The sequence below is a fragment of the Solanum tuberosum genome, unplaced genomic scaffold, assembly GCF_000226075.1.
Source record: "Solanum tuberosum cultivar DM 1-3 516 R44 unplaced genomic scaffold, SolTub_3.0 scf00020, whole genome shotgun sequence".
NCBI lineage: Eukaryota > Viridiplantae > Streptophyta > Magnoliopsida > Solanales > Solanaceae > Solanum > Solanum tuberosum.
In genome coordinates, this window is record NW_006238946.1 from 2,691,844 (window position 1) to 2,714,230 (window position 22,387).

At 34.4% G+C, this 22,387-nt stretch overlaps 3 protein-coding genes across 3 annotated transcripts; all 3 read left to right on the forward strand.

The window, feature by feature from the left end:
• The first annotated feature begins 2,275 nt into the window (after positions 1 to 2,275).
• On the forward strand, positions 2,276 to 5,087 carry LOC102584887 (beta-amylase 1, chloroplastic). Its single transcript, XM_006340834.2, has 4 exons — positions 2,276 to 2,886; positions 3,563 to 3,773; positions 3,874 to 3,984; positions 4,078 to 5,087. The coding sequence occupies exons 1-4, from the start codon at positions 2,276 to 2,278 to the stop codon at positions 4,882 to 4,884; spliced, it is 1,740 nt and encodes a 579-aa protein (XP_006340896.1). The 3' UTR covers positions 4,885 to 5,087.
• A 2,062-nt stretch (positions 5,088 to 7,149) lies between these two features.
• LOC102585205 (late embryogenesis abundant protein 1-like) lies at positions 7,150 to 8,072 on the forward strand. Its single transcript, XM_006340835.1, has 3 exons — positions 7,150 to 7,206; positions 7,495 to 7,632; positions 7,984 to 8,072. Exons 1-3 carry the CDS (start codon positions 7,162 to 7,164, stop codon positions 8,065 to 8,067), a joined length of 267 nt encoding a protein of 88 aa, XP_006340897.1. The 5' UTR covers positions 7,150 to 7,161; the 3' UTR covers positions 8,068 to 8,072.
• Positions 8,073 to 9,685: 1,613 nt separating this feature from the next.
• On the forward strand, positions 9,686 to 20,768 carry LOC102585544 (uncharacterized). The gene is made up of 18 exons (XM_006340836.2): positions 9,686 to 10,106; positions 11,299 to 11,357; positions 11,704 to 11,785; positions 11,943 to 12,010; positions 12,529 to 12,598; positions 13,243 to 13,324; positions 13,703 to 13,767; positions 14,153 to 15,175; positions 15,291 to 15,353; positions 15,433 to 15,479; positions 16,157 to 16,202; positions 16,310 to 16,389; positions 16,760 to 16,873; positions 17,993 to 18,074; positions 18,723 to 18,848; positions 19,258 to 19,338; positions 20,262 to 20,387; positions 20,599 to 20,768. The coding sequence occupies exons 1-18, from the start codon at positions 9,801 to 9,803 to the stop codon at positions 20,668 to 20,670; spliced, it is 2,592 nt and encodes an 863-aa protein (XP_006340898.1). The 5' UTR covers positions 9,686 to 9,800; the 3' UTR covers positions 20,671 to 20,768.
• Positions 20,769 to 22,387: the final 1,619 nt, after the last annotated feature.

A 22,387-nucleotide genomic window follows, 5' to 3' on the forward strand; every position in this document is an offset into this window, starting at 1 on the left:
ATCGATTAAAATCTAGATTTGAAATTGATATAGACTCATATTTTTGCTTAACCAAAAATCTAAACTTCGAATGAAGAAGACACACTGTTCTCTTTTAAATTCACTTTTTATTTTTAATTTTCATACGGTGTCCGGAGTTTACATTAGAGTCCCGATTAAATCTGGATTACGCACTGCATGATCCATTTGGGGTGGCGCTTCCAACAAGATTTTCTCTATACCCAGGGCTCGAACCCGAGACTTCTAGTTAAGAGTGAAACATTCTCACCAGTGCACCACAACCCATATTGATTCTTTTAAAATTCACTTAATTGTAAAACATAGAGTATACAAGAAATCAAATACAAACAATTATTTTCTATTAGTCTGAATAAATTGAAATTTATGATTCGGTTCATATCGATCAACAAATTAACATATCTCTTGAATTAAAATCCTAAATATAACATCTTATAATTCCATTAAATAAGAAGACGTTTTTAACTCGAAATCTAACGTTAAAACAATAAATATCCCAATAGATGGAACAAACGAGTATATTTTTAGTTCAAAAATTAATATTAAGAACAATTTTGAATTCAGTAGGATTATATTATTATAGTAAAAGAAAAGTGATAAAATTTTAAAACATTTAATGATATTTCCTCCCTTTTTCCATTGTTAAAATCAATCACTTTCAAGGACCACAAATAAATAAATTAATTAATTAAAAAGAGTAAAATAATGTGATTACTATAACCGAAAGAAAAAGAAGTTGAATAAAATGAGGTGTACATGCCTAATTTTACGTGGTTCCTTTTAATAAATTCAACGTCCAAAACCGACCACGTGTCACATCAAAATTATTTTCTTCACTTTCTTCCAAAAATATTTATTTTTTACGTTTCGTGTACATAAATGTAACCATAGAAAAAATAATAATAAACGGACAAAACACTCCGTTTTCCATCTTCAACGGCACCTTCTTCTTTATGCCACGTGTCTAATGCCCACTTGTAGAAATATCATTGGGATAATGCCTAATTGAAGAAGAGATGACAAATTAAATAAAAATATTATCATACGTTCAATAACGATAACAATATATTCAGTATAATTTTATAATAAGATTTGAATAGAAAACTTGACTTTTATCTCAAAAACATAATAATCGTTTCTGAAAGGCTGTCATGATTCAATATAAAAACCGTTAAGAAAAAAAGTACTGAAAATAAAAGAAACAATCGATAATAATAAAATAATATTATAATCAAACTATACAAAATAACACATAATAACATAAATTGAAGAATAGAAAATAAAAGTAATACTAGATTAAGTAGATATCAAGTCCATACACTCCTACCTAACTATTACCTTTTTATCCTAATCAATATTTACCACAACTTACAATATTGGAACATTTATGTTCTCGATAAACTGCAACATTATCATGCTCTGTCTAATCACATTTCTAAATATTATTTCTTTATTTTTTTTGAATTCATCCGTAGCATAACCTCTCACACCTTCACATTGAGGCATCCGTACATCTCATCATCATATGCTCAAATCATCTCAATATCATGCCCCGCATCTTATCTTCCTTCAAAGTCACTCACACCTTATTTCAGATATATTTTTAATCCAATCTATTCTAGTCTACCTACATATCTATCATAATTAGTAGCATCCTCATCTATTTGTTACTTTCATTTTCTGGATGTGAAAACTCTTGATTGACCAACATCGACCTATACATCCAAACAATGTTAATATTATTTTTAATATATGTCATGTATCAATTAACTTAAGATTTGTTGATATTGTTGTTAATATGTCATGTATCTATTAATCTAATATTTTTAACTCACTTTTTTTAAAAAAAAAATTATGTTCATCAATCAATATTATTTTATACTACTATTTATTGGTTGAATATGAGCAAATTAAGTGTGAACAACTTTTTCTCCCCATTACTCTTCCCATACTTCAGCTACATGAACCTTCACGCGTCTCGAAATATCCACCGTCCATTTCACGTGATCAAAAGCAATCTTAACCGTCGCCTCCGCCTTCGCTCGTTCTTCGCCACGTGTCCTTACTTACACGTGTCATCAATTTAACGTCCCTTTTATCTTTATATATCTTATCTAAGTTTCTATTTTTATTTACTTACTCTATAAATAAACCACAATTTTAACTCCACCTTCTCCACATTTTCTCCATCAATTTGGTGAACAAAAAAAATAAAAAAATCATCATTTTAATCTGAAAAAAAATTAATATTATTATTATGGCAATGAGTCTGCCACACCAGATCGGTGCCTTATCAGGAACATCGCTCACGGCGGAAACCGGTGGAGTTTCATGCGAAGTTCCGGCGAAGGGGAGTTCAGCTACATCAGCTATGTGGAGAACACCGATGACGAATTTAAAAGTATCGGTACAAAAAACAGGAGCTGAAATTGACAGGGTGTCGCCGTCGCCGTCGCCGCCGATGAGTCCGATGATGGGAGGAGGAATGCGGCCGGATTTATTAGCGTGTCAAGCGTTGATGGAAGCTCAGGTAGATGAGGTAGTTGAGAGAGAATATAAGGTTAGGAATTCGTCGGAGAAAGAGAAAGGAGTTCCGGTGTTTGTTATGATGCCGTTGGATAGTGTGAAAATGGATCATACTGTGAATAGGAAGAAGGCGATGAATGCGAGTTTACAGGCGTTGAAGAGCGCCGGTGTGGAAGGGATTATGATGGATGTGTGGTGGGGATTGGTGGAGAGAGATGCGCCGGGAGAGTATAATTGGGGCGGTTATGCTGAGCTTATGGAAATGGCGAAAAAACATGGACTCAAAGTTCAAGCTGTGATGTCTTTCCATCAATGTGGTGGAAACGTCGGTGATTCCTGCACGTATGTATATTTTCCGCTGCTATTTTTACTTCGTTTAACCACAAATTTATGACTGCCAGATTCAAAATCTAGATCTGTTGGAAAGCTAACTTACTTTAGAATAATGAATACTGTCAAATCAAATATGAATCTAACTCACACCCCAAAAGCTAACTTGAGATATTTCCACATCGGATGTGGCCTGACTATGATAACATGTTAGAATTTTGACCTAATTCACATAACAAAAAGCTAGTTTAAAGGGAGAAGGGTTGTTCAAATCGAGTGGAGAGATATCATTTCTTGTCGAGGTGGTATTTCTCTTCAACAAATACTTTTAGATAAAAGATTCATAGGATCTGGAAAAGGTTAAAAAGGTATCAATTTGAAGAAAGTTAAAAAAAAGGTTATCTTCTTTTAGTGGGATAGTGAGAATATGCTCCTTTATATGGTGTGCTAAATGAACTATTTAAAGAACTAGTTTATCTGAAAAGGCAAATGACTTTATGATAGATTGGAATCAACCTGAAAAGGGTAAAATGGAATATGGAAAATTCATGAAGAATCTATGTTATGCTTATAATTGGATTATCTTTGTTTAATTAGCATTCGAGTTTTGTTATGCGTTTGATTTCTATTAATCGCAATATTTTGGCGTTGCTTTCTGGCGTGCTTAAGTAAATTTTTGAAATTTCAGGATCCCTCTTCCAAGGTGGGTTGTTGAGGAGATGGAGAAGGATTCAGATCTTGCATACACAGATCAGTGGGGAAGGAGGAATTTTGAATATGTATCGCTTGGTTGCGATACACTTCCAGTTCTTAAAGGAAGGACTCCTGTCCAATGCTATTCTGATTTCATGAGAGGGTTTAGAGATAGATTTGAGAATCTCCTAGGTGACACCATTGTGGTAAGTCTTTACGCTTTTTCGACCTTTAGCTATGCTGCACGAGTTTTTGATCGAAGAGTAAAAAGCTCACTTTTTTATCCGAATGACTTGTGTGATATAGGAAATTCAAGTCGGGATGGGTCCAGCTGGAGAGCTCCGTTATCCATCCTATCCGGAAAAAGATGGAGTATGGAAATTCCCTGGAATTGGTGCTTTTCAGTGTTATGACAAGGTATAAATCAAGTTCTGTTTTCTATGCTGTGTTTTAGTTTTAACGTCGTCATTATTACTGATGATTTGTTCTTCTAAATTGATCACCCTGCAGTACATGATCAGTAGCTTACAGGGTGCAGCAGAAGCTTTTGGTAAGCCTGAATGGGGACACACCGGTCCAACCGATGCTGGTCAGTACAACAATTGGCCAGAAGATACCAACTTTTTCAAGAAGGAAGGTGGTGGATGGGATAGTCAATATGGGGAGTTCTTCCTCACTTGGTATTCTGAGATGCTTTTGAACCATGGTGAGAGGATACTGCAATCAGCCAAGGCGATATTCGAGGACAAGGGTGTTAAGATTTCAGTTAAGATTGCAGGTATTCACTGGCACTATGGAACAAGGTCCCATGCCCCTGAGCTGACCGCTGGATACTACAACACCCGTAACCGAGATGGTTACCTTCCCATCGCCCAGATGCTTGCCCGCCACGGTGCAGTTTTCAACTTCACATGTGTTGAGATGCGTGACCACGAGCAGCCACAAGATGCCCAATGTGCACCTGAGAAGTTGGTTAGGCAAGTGGCATTAGCAACTCAGGAAGCTCAAGTTCCACTTGCTGGGGAGAATGCATTGCCACGATACGATGATTATGCACATGAACAGATCCTTCAAGCATCCTCATTGAATATCAACGATCAATCAGGTGATAGAGAGATGTGCGCGTTTACATATTTGAGGATGAATCCTGACCTATTCCATCCTGATAACTGGAGACGATTCGTTGCCTTTGTGAAGAAAATGAAAGAAGGAAAAGACGCTAACAAATGCCGGGAACAAGTAGAGAGGGAGGCAGAGCATTTCGTGCATATAACTCAGCCGTTAGTGCAAGAAGCTGCAGCAGCCCTCATGCACTAAGCAAATGGTTGTCAAATAGTACTGTAATTTTGATCCTTTTAGCTAACATGGAGTTTTTCAACATGTTACCAAGGATCTTATAGCTCGCTATCGTTCTTCTTATATGTTTGTAAAACTGTCCATCGTGTATTTTTTTCGAAGTTAGACATTATGTCTTAATGAAATGATACATAATTCAGTAGTAAATACAACTCTTGAATCCAGATAGCACACTATTGCATATTCTTGATTTTTCGTTCGTTTGTTGAATGAATGATTGATATATCTTCATTCTTAACCTAAAGTAACTCGAGAATCAAATATATTTTGATAAGAAGCATCTTATCATAGACCTAATGCAAATTCAAATTAATCGAGACGGTTAAAAATTTAACATTATTGATTGTTACAAGACTTTCCCATCTACTTCCTCTCTATTTACCATCTCTTATTATCCCATACTTTGGGATGACATTTTTTTAATGTCAACCCATTCCTTCTAGCACATGATACGTGCACAAACTCCAAAACTTTTTGTATACTTTGCTTTTAGTAATGGCAAGCAGTCATGTCCATAAGGTTTTCATGTGCTCGTGAAGTCTCTTGTTATCAGAGTCTGAGGCGGATTGAGAATTTCAATTCTTTAAACCCATTATTTATATCAATTTAGCGTGTTTTACAATATATTGAGCCGAAATTACTAGATGCACTCGCCCCTTATACTATAAGGGGTCGTTTGGTGTGAAGGATAACTTAAAATAGTCCTGGGATTAAATTAGTGTGTCACTTAATTTGTTGTTTGGTTGGCAAGTCCGGGATAACTTATCCCGGGATTAATAATTAGTACCGGGATAAGTTATCCCTTCCCATGGGTGATATAGTAATCCCGGAATAACTTATCCCAGGATAAAATAACTAAATGACAAAAATGTCCCTTTAAACACTTTTTATACATTACTTTTCACATCCATGAATGATATTTTTGTAAACTTATATGTTGTTCTTAAGATTTATTATTTTGAATACAATAAATCAAACACTCAATAAAAAATAATCTTAGCATAACTTATTCAATCATAACTAATCTCATCATAACTTGAATTCAAACCAAACGACTCTAAATCCGCCTTGATAGTGATTGTTGTTAAATATGGTACGTCTGTCTAAGCATCACGCATCACATTAATTTTATTTTTTTTGTTATTTATCGTGTCTAAATTTTGTGGCAAAGAAATCATAAAAAAAATTGTTTTCACGGATCTCCATTATAAAGTAATAAGACAACTTATAGTAGCTGACTTTTAATTTTATTTCACATGACTCTTATGCACAAAATTATAAAAACCGTTCAACCACTAACGAATTTTCATTTCTTTTTCGTAAATGTATATACACGATTACACACTTTCAACGCTCAAATATGCGTTATTTTTTATTTTCTTAAATTCCGTGTTCAATCACTGTCACATGCAGCATATAAAGTAGAGTAGTAGTGGAATAATAAGTCAATTGCTCAATAAGATGATTTGGGACCATATAAAAGTTAGGTATAAATAGTTTCACTCCTTTTCTTTTCTTTTTTCTTCTTTTTTTTCTTTCTGTTTTGCTTGATTGTGGATGAGAAGGTCTGAATATTCTAATGTATGTTAAAATTCCAAGTGAAGTAATACAAGAAAAAGGTGTGTGTGGTGGGGTAGGGAGATACCACTTAATCAGACGCGATGTTTACATCAAATTAAATAATTTAATTTTAATAATTAAAAATTAAAGCAAAAATATTTACAACATAACTTAATTATGAATTTTTATATATTTTATTTTGTTAATTATTGTAATTTATTATATATTTTTACGTAATTTTAAAATATATAACAGATTAAGAAATAATTAAAATAAATAAATTATAATGGAGAGAGTACTAAATTTTCAAAAATACACACATTGATATAATGTCTTGAACTTAATTTTCAAAAAGTACAATAAATAAATTTTTATGATCCGACTCTCACGCATGATGAGAACTTAATATCTTGAATTGTCTTTTTTTGTTTGACAATTAAACTATGATAAATTTATGTTCTATTTAGAGTCATTACCAAAATCTGTTTTAATTAACCACAGAAAACCAAGTCCAAAGCAGAAAAAAATGGATCATCAATCAAATAAACCAATAAACTGTATAAATAGGTCTAATCAACCTATAAGATATTCAAAAAATATATAATATACCAAAGCTCAAAAAATAAAGTTTTCTACAATTATTTACTAAAAATAAATTCTTCAAAATCAATAATCAAAATGTCAAATGCTCAACAAGCCGGTGAATACCACGGCCAAGCTCAGGTAATACTATAATAAATATTCGTTACAAATCAAAATTATTTTTATATTATCAAAACTTATAATCTAGTAATATCAATTGTAACATAACCTATCGAGCCATGATCCCATGTGGTGCAAAATCGGAGTCGTAATAATTATTATTGTTACTGCTCTTTAGGACATCGACTTAAAGTCTATTAGTATCAGTATAGTTTTTCATACAATTAAGTGTGGATTTTATTTCCCATTATCGTTTTCCCTTTTCTTTCGATCTCAGAATTTAAATTTAACGAATAACAAATGAAACAGGCTAAGACCGAACAACTAGCACAATCAGCAAAGAATAGAGCACATTCATTGGCTGATAAGGCTGACAGTGCTACCCAAAGTGCTCAACAATCTGTTCAGGATAACAAAGACCAACTCAACCCTGGATTCCTTCAGCAGGTAATTTATTTATCACTACTACAAAGTCGGAATTTCGTTAGGGACGTTCAAGATGTAAAATATATTTACGAGAAGTAATTATCGATATACGTATAATATACTTTTCTTTCTATACATATAAATATAATGACAAAAGTTTAACTTGGGATTATGTAGTCTATAAAAATGATATAAGTAAGGCTACCTGAAATAACGAATAAAAATATAAAGATAGTATAAAAGAGCTTTAGATTGTCAAGTTAAATAATTTTAAAAAGTTATTAATAGACTCAAGACTTTTCACTTTTTTAAAAAAAATTATTGATAATATGTCTAATAATTCTCTTATTTTATTTTATTGTAATTATTCAGACTGGAGAGCAAGTGATCCATATGGCTCAAGGTGCAGTTGATGGAGTGAAGAACACACTTGGAATTGGATCAGACAAAAAGTGAAAAAGAGAAATAATTAATTAATAAACACATTTATCAATTTAATCTCAGTTTTAATTATTTTTTCATTTAATTCTATAATTTTCATATATGCTTTAAATTATTAGGCATAAGTGAAAAAATAATAATATTAGTAGTTTGTGAGATCTCTCACAAAAAGAATTATGATTCTTATAGAGTGAGATGATTTTGATAGGTTTGGTTTAATTATTGTTTAAAAATTCCATGCACCTTATATTGGTGTTATAGTGAATTTTGTTTTATTGATTGAGATTTCTCTCATTAAGAAATTCTCATTATAAGTATGTAATAAGAAAGTTTCTTTTATTTTTGTTAATTGATATTTTGTTCTTTGCTTTTCACTCGATCTATTGATTGATGGTGGAGATGCTCAACCACTTGAACAAGTCTCACTTATTTTAGAATTGAATAATGAGCTCACTTTTCTATTACCCTTCTCCATCAAAATGCCAAACATATGTCTAGAGCAGCAGGGTTCAATCTCGTGACGTGCGTCTAACCCACACATTTTATGCTACACTCTTTTATGATATTACCAATAGACCAAAATCCTCTATCGGAAGAAAATTAAGAGGAACAACTTAGCTTTAGCAACTTCAATTTCTATCGCGGGATCAAATACCTACATTTGTTTGCACATAGTTTTTAGGAAATCATAAAATAAATTGAATTAAAATGATTGCGATATTGAAGATCCTTCGTATATTATTAGGGTCTGCCTACAATATAAATAACTATAGAATAAAATAAGTTCATATCATAAAATGGGATTGATGTTAGGAAAACAGCCAATGAGTGAATGATTGATGAAATTATAAACAATGCCTCACAACTCTTTTCTAATATTACTATTATTATTTTTTTGATTATGTGATATATATGATAAAATATGTAAATTATGATAAGATTAAACAAAATGTTGATGATAAGTAAAATTCAAACGACATAATATTGTATGTGAACACAAAAATTCTTAATTTTTTATAAAGATAAATAAGTAGACAACGTCATATAATACATGTAAGACACTACTTAGGACATATGTGTCTTTTTGTTTAATTTTATACAAGTGTAAACTCTTAAATTTATATAAAGATGTATAAGTAGACAACGTCATATAATACACGTAAGACGCTACACATGACGCTACTTAGGACATATGTGTCTTTTTGTTTAACTTTATACCAGTGTAAGTGCTTACGTGCGCACATTTAAAGTTGAAGACCATATATGACAACTGAAGTGGAGTAAAACAACACGTTTATGAATTATGCCAATTCAAAATAAAGATTTTTTTGTAGGGATTTTTTTGAAAAAACCTAAGAAAATTGGATACTTTCTCTGTCTCAGATTATATGACTCACTTAGACACATTTCTATATTTAATAATAATTTAACTTTATAACATTCATTTTACCCTAAATGAAATAATTTATAGGTAACCAAACATCTATCACTTATTTTAAATCACAAATTTTAATTTTTTTTTATTTTTTCTTAAATTTCGTATCAAGTCAAACAAACTCATATAAAATAAGACGGAGGGAATAATAAGATATCTGGAAGAAACTGGATAGTTTCCCAAAAAGAAATAATAAAAAAAATCCTCTCTTAGATTCTTTTGGTTAACACTGGACAATTTTTTCTTTCCCAAAATCTCCTCAAATCCACCACTTAATTACACCCAACTGCCACTTCATCTTCACTCTCCTCCCATGGCTACTCTGCAAACTCATCTCCATTTTCCCATCTCTTCTTCACCAAGATTGTTCCATTTCAAGAACCCCAATTCAGTTTCTTTCTCAAAAAGGCTTTTTTTCTCCAGAAAGCTTAATGGGTTGTTTAGTTATTCTAAATTTGGTGCAAAAGATTCATTCTTTTGTTGTTGTCAAGCTAGTGGTGAACTTTTACCCCTTTCATCAGCTCAGAAGGAGAAGGAGACTAATGAAAGGCCTCCTTTTGATATCAATTTGGCTGTCATTCTTGCTGGTTTTGCTTTTGAAGCTTATACTAGTCCTCCAGTAAATTTCTCAATCTTTATATGTTCATTTTTATGTTTTTCTCTTTATTCGCAAATCGAAAATAGGAGAATCATAGTCGCTCAGTTGGTTGATTATCAAACTTTAAAACATTAAGAAAATTAATTGAAAATAGATTCTAATAGAGCAGGTCTTTCGGAAACAGCTTCTCTAACTCCATGAGGTAGTGGTAAGGTCTGCGTACACTCTACACTCTTCAGACTCCTCTTGTGGGATTTCACTGTGCATGTTGTTGTTGTTCATTGTATTCTAATAGAGCAAATGGATATTGAGGATTCTAATAGCTGACTCCAACTAGCTTGGTATTGAGATGTAGTTGATTGGCTAAAAAATTCGATCTTTTTTTTTGTAAATAAGAGTGTTGATAGGTATGTAGTTGTTCATTTTTCTATTTCTTTCTTTATTAATAAATTGAAAATGGACTTGAATAGAGTGTATGGATATTGAGGATTCTTGTAGTAGCTAACTCCAACTAGTTTGGAATTGAGGTGTAGTTGATTGATTGGCTAAAAATTTCTCTTTTTTTGTAAATAAGAATGTTAATATGTATGTAGTCTTTTTTTTTTTGAAAATGGACTCGAATAGAGTGAATAGATATTGAGGATTCTTATAGTGGACTCCAACTAGTTTGGGGTTGAGTTGGAGTTGATTGATCGACTGTTGATTCATTTTTTGTAAATAAGCATGATGATGTGTATTAGCTGTGGATTGGAGGAAGGAAATTGCTTGCCAAAGTATCTTGCATTGTGGGTTCTTTTCAGTTTGGTGCTGTAGAAGTCATAGAGGACATGCTCGTAAAGTATGATTTTGTGCTGCCTTAAAGTTGTGATCTTTGAGTTTCAGTAATTCGTTTTCATTCATATTATTGTTTTGGCATCTCATCACTCTGTTGCGATTCTAGTTTAGGAAATGAACATAAATGTGCTTTCCCTATAGTAGTCATAACCCACAAACTCATGATAGTAAATGAAGGGAATGTTTTCATCATAAACATATATAAGGTGATGATCACTTGCCTAACTGGATTTTCGTTGAACTAAATTTTGTTTAGAAGGAAATTAAGCTTGCAAATATTCTACAAATCTTGAAATGTTGATGAAGCAAAAAGTAATTAAGCTGTTGAATTATTTTCCAAGTCTGATCCAATTTGCTTTGTTTGATATTGCTTGATCAGGACAATGTCGGAAAGCTTGAGGTGGATGCGGCTAATTGCAAAACCATATTTCTTTCAGAGTATGTAGTTATTTTCTTCTTACTGAAATGGAAAACTTAAACTGTAGGAACTTGAGTTATAGGTCTGTTAAATTGGTCGGATCAAGTAAAGGGCACACGTATGTTCCACTGGTGACGGCTATGAAGAATGCTCATATCTGATTGTTTTTGTCTCATTCAGCTTAGTTTGTTTTGCTTTTTCTTTTAAATCAAAATCACCTTAGACAATATGTCAGTTTGCCCAAAACTAGATTTGTGCATGTGCAACTGCAAATGAGTTGGATATGCCTGTTTCATTCGGAGGTAGTAGGATTTGGCGTGGATCATGATTGATAATTCTCTCTCATAATTGACAACCATCTTCCAGGTCATTTGTGCGTGAAATTTATGATGGCCAGTTGTTCGTGAAGCTAAAGAAAGGTCTCAATTTACCTGCTATGGATCCTTGGGTAAGGTATCTGCCATTTAATATTAGCAAATGATCAAATTTCAGTTGAAACGTGCCTTACTGTACTTTCCTTATTCAAATGATTGCTTCTTATGCATTTATTTAATTTGCTGACTCCTGTTTTGATTTAATTGCTTACTTTTCTAACCAAATTTCAGGGAACGAGTGATCCGTATGTGGTGTTACAGCTAGATAGTCAAGTTGTCAAAAGCAAGGTGAAATGGGGGTAGGTAGTTGGTCATGTGTTATACTGCAACCTTTTACTCTTTTCAGTTGGAACTTCTCTAGATCTTGTAGGTTTACTTAACAATGAATCAGGATCTTTGCATGTAGTCAACATGTTCCTGTGCAAGTATTGCTTGCATAAGCCGAATGATAAAGTAACTAATAAGAGAGTCTAGAAAGTCTATTATGGTTGCTAAATTCAGTCTTCTCTTCGGTTTGAGAAACGTATCAAATTTTTAGCAAAAACTTATACTGGATTAAGTAGAATTCAATTAATTTTCATCCGTAACTCATATTCTGTTGTTATCTTGAGTGTGATTATTCCACCAATATCTTATTTGAAGTTCCGTGCTTCTTAATCCTTTTAATTTGTCATCGAGAAGGCAAAAGGTCTACAATTGCTATTTTCTGTTGGAGAATAAAGCTATCCTTTTCTTTGTTCAAATTATGCACTATTTCAATCTTGAAACATCATCCAATAACGGGAAAATTGTTAATTTCATGAATTAATGTTTGCAGGACAAAAGAGCCAACATGGAATGAGGAGTTTGCTTTAAATATTAAGCAGCCACCTCTGTATGATCTTCAGGTTGATAACTTGAGTTCATCCTTTCTCTCTAATGGTTTATTAATTAAAGGATAGCATTCCAGAAACTGTAACATTTTGCTTTTGAAATATGACTTCAATTTGCTGTAACTTAGCTCTTCCACATTAGAAAGTTTAATACACGGTATGTGGTACGCTAAATCTCCTAATGATAAATGAGCAGCTCTAGTAAGATATGCAACTTGAAAAGCTTTAAGCTTTGTAGATATTCCAAGCTTCATTAAAGGATGCTTCCTATGAACACTGCTAAATTAACCGTGTCTTCTGAGATCCAACAGTGTCTTTCCTGCTGAATACTAGTTTTGTATTTCTACTTCCTGCTGAGATCCATAGTATTAACCAAATTGGAACAAACAGAATCAGTCTTTTAAGGTTATTGGCCTCGGGCTAGAACTTAGGGACCCAGAACTGCACATCTTGGTTTATGTTGTCTAAGATATCCACAACAGTCTGCTTCTGTCTTTTTAGCTACAGTCTTTAAAATGAGGAACGACTTATTTTTTCGTTATTTTTACCGTTATCTGCTCATTAGAGGACTTTCGGATGCAGTATGCTGGCATGACAGGTTTTTAGGTGCTCTTATTTCTCAATTCCAGATCTGATGAATTATTCATTACTACTGTCAGCTTGCAGCTTGGGATGCAAATCTGGTGACTCCACATAAACGCATGGGAAATGCAGCAGTTAATTTGGAACACCTCTGTGATGGTACGAGCTCAAGAAATGGCTCTCATGAAATTGTGCTTCAAATAATTGTCTAGTTATCATGTTGGCTAAAATATCATTCATGTAAAATAAGGTTTGGCTTCCTTTCCAACTTATCCCATGAAAATGGGGGAAGAAGTTCTGAGTTCATCTTCAGTATGCATTTTGGTTGTGTTTTGATGGCTACGTTGAAGGTGTCTCATTGCTCATAAAACAAATTGACAAAGGAAGAACACTTCTTAAAGGAACCAAATTAGTTTCAATGGTTATACACTTCTGATACTATCATAACTGATATAAGAGCTGACATAAGGATTAGGCTGATGTACAGATTCCATTGATGTTTTAATTTGTGAAAATAACAAACATGTGCTTTTCTAGGAGATTCTCATGAACTGCTGGTTGATTTGGATGGAATGGGCGGTGGTGGGAAGATAGAGATAGAGGTAAGTTGATTCGAATCTGGAGGCATATTCAAGGTTCAAGATCACTAAGACCTTGTTTATGTGTAGGAAGCAACCAGGTGTTTGGTTGGTTCATTTTCTTTTGGTTCTTCCTGACTGGATCACTGGAACTTCTATCTGAATTTGGCTTTCTGGTTAAGAGTTAATTTGTTTTTCGAACTTGTTGAGACAAAGAAATAAAGCTTTTTTTATTTAATGGAATTTCAGATCTTCATTTTATGAGGATCCATCACATTATTTTGATGTACTCTATAGCTGAATAGCATGCTAATCTTAACTTCAGAAATATCCTTCTTAAATGGTACTCAATTTGACCATTGTTTATCCAATTCGAGATTTCACTAATTGTCCTAATAATATGATACAGATTAAGTACAAGAGTTTTGAGAAAATTGAAGAAGAAAAGAAGTGGTGGAACATCCCAATCATTACAGAATTTCTAAAGAAAAATGGTTTTGAGTCTGCTTTGAAGACAATTCTGGGTTCCGAGACTGTTCAAGCTCGACAATTTGTACAGTTTGCGTTTGGACAGATGAAGCTACTTAATGATGCATATAATGATTCAAGTAGCAGCAGCAGTCCTGTTGTGGAATCAGATGTACTACCAGAGTCGCAGCAATCGTCCAACTTGGATGACTCAAGCATGCCCCCAGAATCAGAAATCTCAAATAATTTGAAAGACACTAAAGTTGATGGTGAAGTGGAGTTTAATCGTGATGGAAGTGACATAACCGATGACCATGATTCCCCTGGCACTAAGATTTTTGAGAGCTCTCAATCAGATAAACATTTCTGGAAGAATTTTGCTGATACCGTCAATCAAAATGTTGTTCAAAGACTTGGTCTCCCTGCTCCTGAGAAAATAAAGTGGGATAATCTTGACCTGTTAAATAAGATTGGATTGCAATCACGAAAAGATGCAGATGCAGGTTATGTTGAATCTGGTCTTGCAACTCCTGATAAACAAGAAAATGTTAATGGTAGTGCATCAACTGAACCACCTATTCTTAACAACATTCAGTCATCACTTCCAGATATCAAGAAGGTGACACAAGACTTATTGCGTCAAACTGATTCCATTTTGGGAGCATTGATGGTTCTAAATGCCACAGTTTCTCAATTCAACAAAGGAGCAGGCCTTTTCGGAAAGGGTGATGCTAAAGAAGATTCTTCAACTGGACTGGAAAATGACATCCTTGGATATCCCATGAATAAAGATGGAATAGTGTTGGATGAGAAGAAAGCTGAGGAGATGAAGTCTCTTTTCTCAACAGCAGAGACTGCCATGGAAGCTTGGGCACTGCTAGCTACTTCATTGGGACATCCGACTTTCATCAAATCTGAATTCGACAAATTATGCTTCTTAGATAATGAGTCAACCGACACAGAGGCAAGTTCATATATTTCTGGCTGTGAGTTCTTAGTTTCTATCAGATTTCTTATATCTGATTTATTTGATCCAAGGAAAGCTATTCTACTGATTTTGGATTCTGTAAGAGCTGCAGGTAGCGCTCTGGCGTGATTCATCAAGGAAACGGTTAGTCGTTGCTTTCAGGGGAACAGAACAAGTAGGTTCTGGTGTTAAACACATCTGTAAAACTTGTTGATTTAGCTTACTTGGGGATAACCCTTTTTTCTTTGATCCAGACTAAATGGAAAGATCTTGTGACGGACTTGATGCTAGTTCCTGCAGGGTAACATCTATATCTGTACATGAATAGTCTGGCTTTAGTTTCTTTTTCTCTACTTTGCCCTTCTGGTTTCTTTTTACTACTGTGTTGTTTTTCCTGTTACAGTAAACAAATAATTTTCATCCTTCACTAAGTTCTCTGAAAGTGCACTTCTATTGAAATGCAACTGTCTATTATGAATGCTTAAAGAAATTTTCTTAGAGGAATACGATTGGAAGACAACCTTCCATCCTGTATTAGTAAGTGTAGACTGCAAATACCAACATAGCTTAAGGTTTTCCAGAATTTTACAGGAATTTTTTCTAACTGACACTATTGAGAAAAGTTTGAACGTCAAACAGAATTAGAAACAATAAGAAATAGCCTAGCAGAAGGGGAGCCTTGACGTAACTGGTAAAGTTGATAAAGTTGCTGCCATGTGACCAAGAAGTCACGGGTTCGAGTTGTGGAAACAACCTCTTGCAGAAATGCAGTGTAAGGCTGCGTACTGGCCCTTTCCCGGACCCACCCATAGCGTAAACATAGCGCACCAAGCTGCCTTTTTTTTTTTAGAAATAGCCAAGAAATTTGAATTATATGTTCTCGCTTCTTCATTATTTGAATGTTGGCTAGAAACTTTATATGGTTAAGCTACCACTGTCCATTTTATTTTGTATCCTGAGTTGTCTCCTACTCTGCAGGTTGAATCCTGAAAGGATAGGTGGGGACTTCAAGCAAGAAGTTCAGGTGGCACTGAAATTCTTACTTTCTATCTCTAAGTGCCTGAATTATGAATGTATTCTACTTATGTTTATAATCCTTCTCATTATCATTACCAGAGGTTATTTTTGTAGGTTCACAGTGGTTTCCTAAGTGCATATGACTCGGTTAGGATTAGGCTCGTCTCGCTTATCAAAAAAGCAATTGGCTACCGGTAAGTGGACTGTCAAACAAAACTGTACAACATTGTTTCTCCTTTCCAATGGCTCTTTCGTACGTTCAAGTAGAAGTCTTGGCAAATATTTCTACAAGTCTTTACTAAGTGGACTCGTGTCATGAGCTTAGTGTTACACTCCAACTCTTAAAACTTGTAATGCACTTTTGCTTTACTGAGATGTCTAGACCTGCCTTAGTCTTTTTTCTTCTGTTTTTCCTTCTTTTCGTGTGGGTCTTGTTGCTGCTGCTGTACATCTTATTCTTTGCCTTCTTCGCGGTTTCTGCTTTCTTCTCTGTTTATGATGTACTTACTTCACCACTAAACATTGATGTCACATCGCTTATTACAATTTTAATGTATTTTCCAGGGATGATGATCTTGACACACCAAACAAATGGCATGTTTACGTGACTGGCCATAGTCTTGGTGGTGCATTGGCTACTCTTCTCGCTCTTGAACTATCATCAAGTCAACTAGCTAAGTAAGCTCCTCCTTTTCTCTGCTTATATCTGTAGCTTGTTTCTCATCCATTCTATATAATTTACCATTTACCAACATCTCGCCAATAGGGCATGCATGTTTGGTTTTCTGCTGTCTATTTAACATGTTTGTAGTGTTCTTTGAGAATTTGATGATACTGAGTTGACCACAGAGCCAGGAGGCTTTTTAGAGAAGTTCAAATGATCCAACGTCACCCACTTTTCTTTCTCAGCCACACTATTTGTTCTATACTTCTATAGTGTTTTGTTATTACGTTGTTATGATATATCATTAATTCTTGGAGACTTGCATAGAATTCCTCAAAATTGGATCTTCTTTTAAGTTCCATATCACATTATTTCATTGTTCTTACTGCTTTTAGTTCTGTATTCCCTTTACCAACTGCTTTGAAATGCCTTACTTGAGCATAGGGTCTATGGGAAACAACCTCTCTATCTCTACGAGGTAGGTAGGGTAAGGTCTGCATACACTCTACCCTCCTTAGACCCCACCTGTGGAATGGGTATGTTTTTTGTTGTTGTTTTAAGAGGAGAAGTTGTAGAATTGTTGGTAGAACCCTATCACAAATGTAGTTTCGATGCTAGTTACGTAAATAAACCTAACCATGGACCTGTATTCCAGTCTTATATCTATTCTGATCAGTATTCCCATCATTCCATTGATCAGAAGGTATCTCAATTGACCCTTGTTACTGCTGTAAGGTGCAGTAATAGGTAGGGCCGTAGGGATGACAGTATTTGAATGTGTGACATTTTGTACCCAATACTAATGTGCTACCTAGCTGTTGCACATCCCTTCAATTGTTCCATGTCACCACTTTGAAATCTTCTCTTGATGGTTTCATCTTTTTTAACCAAATTGGACTTGTAGGACCCTTAGTAAATTGTGATTGCTAAGTTGCTTGCTGCTTGTTCCATAATAATAGAACATCTTGCAAATTAAGGAGTTCTCGCGAAAAGAACATGTCTGCATTTGTTAAATCCAAATTGTCGGGCTGCCCTTGTTCTTGAAGTACTTGTGGAGAAAAACCAAGGCCTCTATATCTATCATGCTAACACTACATATGTGACTGTCTTATCTTTCTTGTTGGTTGTGTTAGGCATGGAGCTATATGTGTGACCATGTACAACTTTGGATCTCCAAGAGTTGGAAACAAAAAATTTTCTGAAGTTTATAATGAGGTATTGTTTACTCTCTGCAGAAGTGAAGTGCTTATGTTGAGACTAACTATATTCTATATTGCCATTATGGTCTCGCCATTCGTTTATGACAATCTTTTGCAGTTATAAATTAAAGCGGTCTTTACTTCTGAAACAAGTTAATGAAAGAAAAACAAAAAACAAGAACCAAGAAAAGAAAGGAAAAATTGACACACTAATAAATATACACAAGCTGGTTCACATACTCAGCCTTGCGCCCTTGCCTAATTATCCCTCCTCAGTAACAATGGATGAAAATGATTTTTGATGTTCTCTCTCGACTCTCGGTCTCTCTTATGGAGGTGGCTTGTAATATTTGAAGTGTGAAACTCTTGGGGTTTCAGAACATGCTATTGAATAAGCATTGGTGCGTTGTCCAACATGTCAGACCAACTTTTAGCAAGTTTGAGCCATAATCAGATGCCTTGTCACATTGTTTGCCGATAGTTCATGAGAATGTCTTGCCTGTTCTTTTAATGTAACATGGTGAACTGCTGTAACACATTGTTTAGCTCTTTAAGAAAAGTGACCTTACAAAATCACTTTCGCTTGCTTTGGAATCGTACTGAGAGTTTAATTTTGTTAAATATTGAGCGACTCTATATAACTTAGTTGCTTCTTATATTTTAGAAAGTTAAAGACAGCTGGAGGGTTGTAAATCACAGAGATATAATACCAACAGTTCCTCGCTTGATGGGCTACTGCCATGTTGCTCAACCCGTTTATTTGGCAGCTGGAGATCCGAAAAACACAATGGTGAGTAGATTTCATTTTCAAACTTTTTACACTATACAACGTTGGATTGGTAGAATTTTGGCACTGGTAAGGAAGTTTTGTTTTACTGTTAGAGCTTAAAGTGGAAAAATGTGTCGGATGGTTAGCTTAATCTGATGAAAATTGCAGAAGGTTCAAAACAATTGACCTTTGTTATATGTTCTATAGAATTATTTACTCAATTGCTCGAAATAACTTTTTGAGATTTTCTTCTTTGTTAAGGTAGGAAGTATCGAGAAGGTCTGTCATTTTTACTTATTGTGTATGGAAACCTACTATCCCTCCCTGGAAAAAGTCAGAAAGAAAGTATGATCATATTTGACATCATTCCTTTTATCGTTGAAAGGAGCTTGTTACTTAACTAAATATGTCTCGGGACATTACATTTCAGGATAATATGGAACTCTTGGAAGATGGTTACCAAGGTGATGTTATCGGAGAGGCCACCCCTGATGTTATTGTCAGTGAATTTGTATGTTTCTCCACCTTTGTTCTCCCGTGTCTTTATTTCCTTCTTTTTCCGTTTTGTGTTCCATTTCAGCCATTAATGATATGTTCTATTAAGCTCTTGAACTGTTAAAATTGTACTGCTACTTACCATACATTTGATCACTTGAGACTTCTGTTTATTCATTTTGTTCAATACTTAGCGTAATGGAGGGTGTCCTTGAGCATAATGTCACGGACTTAGAGTTTTTGCTAAAGCTCCGTGTGGTGCTTGACAGCTTACTCACTACCCTTTCAAGATCTTGCAAGCTCAAGCAAGCCTTTAAGATTAAGATCGCTAAGAGAATGAAAGGAAAGACTTAGAAAGAACAAGAGAGCTTTGGAAAAAGGCTTTTTGTATTGCTTTGGAAGATTGCTTACAATTTGAGTGATGCCTTGCAAATGAATGGCACCTCTATTTATACTACCATCTAAGGACTAAAGTGTAAATTAAAATTACTTTACAAGTCCCTAAGATATTTACACATTGGTCCCTTTCTAGAGAATTCTACATTATCTAGGACCTTCAGTAGCCTTCTTGAGAAATCTAAAGGATTCTAGAGTTCTCCACTAGCCTCTCCTCAACTCTAGAATCTTCCGCCCCTATCCGGATGCGGAATTTGACTGGCAAAGTGGCGGGACGTCACAATAAGCTTATCAATTCACTCCATTAGTTTCGAGTCAACAGGAAGCTATGTTGCTCGGAGCCTTGTGTCGGATCCTTCAAAAGCTATGCATTTTTGGAGGATCCGACACAGGTTTGGCAACATTTTTGGGAGGTCCGAGCAACAATTGGGGGAGGGGAGCTTATTCTGAGTTATTTTTGCTATATGGAAATTATTTCCTTTTTATTTAAAGGTAAATAACTCTTGAGAAGCTCACAATTACTTATCGTAATGTTTTGTGCAGATGAAAGGTGAAAAAGAACTTATTGAGAAAATACTGAACACGGAGATTAACATATTTCTAGCAATCAGAGATGGCAGTGCACTTATGCAGCACATGGAAGACTTCTATTACATCACTCTGTTAGAGGTACTTGCATTTTCCATTCACATCTTACCATTCTGAACTATGTTGCTCGAACTCTTCAAAAATGTCGACAAGTGCATGTCAGATCCGCCAAAAGTAGTGCACTTTTGAGAATCCGACATGTGTGCTGCAACATTTTTGAAGAGTTCGAGTAACATACATATGCAACATGATATGTACTTACTTTTTTTATGCTTTCTAATTCTTTTTCTAGAATGTGAGATCAAACTATAGAACTGTTCCAAGGCCACAGCTGACAGAAGAGAAGAACATATCAATTGGCTAAATTGGAAATTATCAAAATTCACCAATGTTGATATTTTATTTCCAAAGGTTGTAAATAACAATAACACCAAAAAAAAATTGGCTACATTTATTGTATATATGTATGATTTTTATTTATGCAATTGTACATTGTTTGGTTATTTTTGTTAATTGTTACAAAATTAAAAAAATGATAGAATAATGAAAACAAGTAATTGTTTTAAAATAATTGCCTTGAACTAAAAATAGGATTTTTTTTTACAAACTACAAAGAAATGGCATGAAAGAAACATAAGGACTTCCACCAGTTCTATATTTTACTAACCAAGAGTATCATTACTACCTAGATCTTTGACTAATAGATAAAATCATTCTTCCTTTAATCAGAGGTCTCGAGATTTAAACTATGAGTATAGTGAATATCTCGATAAGGAGTTCTAATTTCACTTTATGTTGAATCGCGTTCCAATACAGATATTGAACATTGGGTAGAAAAAAACTAGTACTACCTTTTACATATGCAAGCTTTTTGAAAGATTCTTAGAAAAGTTTGTTGCTTTCATATTATAGCTCATGATTTTCAAACTTTGCCTTAAAATGTCTACTTCCCTTTCTCTCTTGAGTTCTTGTTGTTCCTTTGAAGCTATTTGCTCTTTTAGAAGTGCAATTTTTTTCCTCTTTTTCTTTCAACTCTCTATGCATCTCCTCTAATAATTCCATTTGTTCTGTTTTCCAACATAGTCCTCTTCCTAGTCAAGCAAATCAAACACATTAGAAGGACAAAAAAACCGACTTTCTGACATAACAACTGTTTGTTGAGTGACTATCTGATGAAATTTAAACATACCTTGATTTGTCCTATGAATAAGGTCATCATCTTGATAGCAAAATAAAGTTGCTTCCATTTCTCAATTGCTTCATCTCTCCTAGCTTCTTCATTCCTAATTTGCTCTAACAAATAACTTGTTGCTAATTGATGCCACTCTTTATCTTCTTTTACACTCAAATTCTCTATTCCTTCACACTTCTCTTCTTCTTTTTCTTCCAATTTGAGAGAAGTGGGTTTTGGGGAAATATTTGGGTGTTTGAGTTTATGACTTGAAAACATCAATATATATACTTCCCCTAAAAATATCCAAAACACCCTCATTTAATTTTTTTTTTACTAGAAGCAAAAATGCTGGATGCATTAGCAAGAAACTGTACAGGATGCCAAAATCTACATTGACTTGCTATTTGAAACTACAAGTTTGATATCATATTCCAACCTAGCCATGTTTTTTGTGAGACAGGGAAACATGTTCTCCTGTTTCGCAGAATCCAACAAGCTCCGCGACTACTTCAGCACTTTCACGTTCATTTTGCATGTTAAGAGGATCTGACCAGAGTTTATTCACAAGCTGTAGGCGTCTCCTCTGTTTACCTTCTGGTGGAATGTCCCATTTCATGTACATCATTTCCCTTTCTTCTGCATTTAGCTTGGAGCTCACCCGATTTTCCCTCTCCTGCTTCAGAGCTTTAATACTTGATGAGACATAGCCAGCAGGGTCATCACCCAAAGAGCAGGACTAGCGTTACCAAGCCAAGTGTTGGTCTAACCATGTCAACTTCCATGTATATCTGATCTGATGGATCCCCTTTAAATAACATGTAAAATTGAGTACACGTGACACAAATGCCACAACATTATAATTTGCTGCCTTTGGTCCTCAAACACCAAGTGCCATGACAACGGAGAT

Bases quoted from the DNA above. Each gene is read 5' to 3' on its own strand.
- LOC102584887 (XM_006340834.2), top strand. From the start codon at position 2,276: ATGGCAATGAGTCTGCCACACCAGATCGGTGCCTTATCAGGAACATCG. The intron at 3,774-3,873 runs GTAAGTCTTTAC...TGTGTGATATAG, and splicing joins TCCTAGGTGACACCATTGTG to GAAATTCAAGTCGGGATGGG. The intron at 3,985-4,077 runs GTATAAATCAAG...ATCACCCTGCAG, and splicing joins CTTTTCAGTGTTATGACAAG to TACATGATCAGTAGCTTACA.
- LOC102585544 (XM_006340836.2), top strand. From the start codon at position 9,801: ATGGCTACTCTGCAAACTCATCTCCATTTTCCCATCTCTTCTTCACCA. The intron at 13,325-13,702 runs GTACGAGCTCAA...GTGCTTTTCTAG, and splicing joins TTTGGAACACCTCTGTGATG to GAGATTCTCATGAACTGCTG. The intron at 15,480-16,156 runs GTAACATCTATA...CCTACTCTGCAG, and splicing joins TTGATGCTAGTTCCTGCAGG to GTTGAATCCTGAAAGGATAG.
- LOC102585205 (XM_006340835.1), top strand. From the start codon at position 7,162: ATGTCAAATGCTCAACAAGCCGGTGAATACCACGGCCAAGCTCAG. The intron at 7,207-7,494 runs GTAATACTATAA...CAAATGAAACAG, and splicing joins AATACCACGGCCAAGCTCAG to GCTAAGACCGAACAACTAGC. The intron at 7,633-7,983 runs GTAATTTATTTA...GTAATTATTCAG, and splicing joins ACCCTGGATTCCTTCAGCAG to ACTGGAGAGCAAGTGATCCA.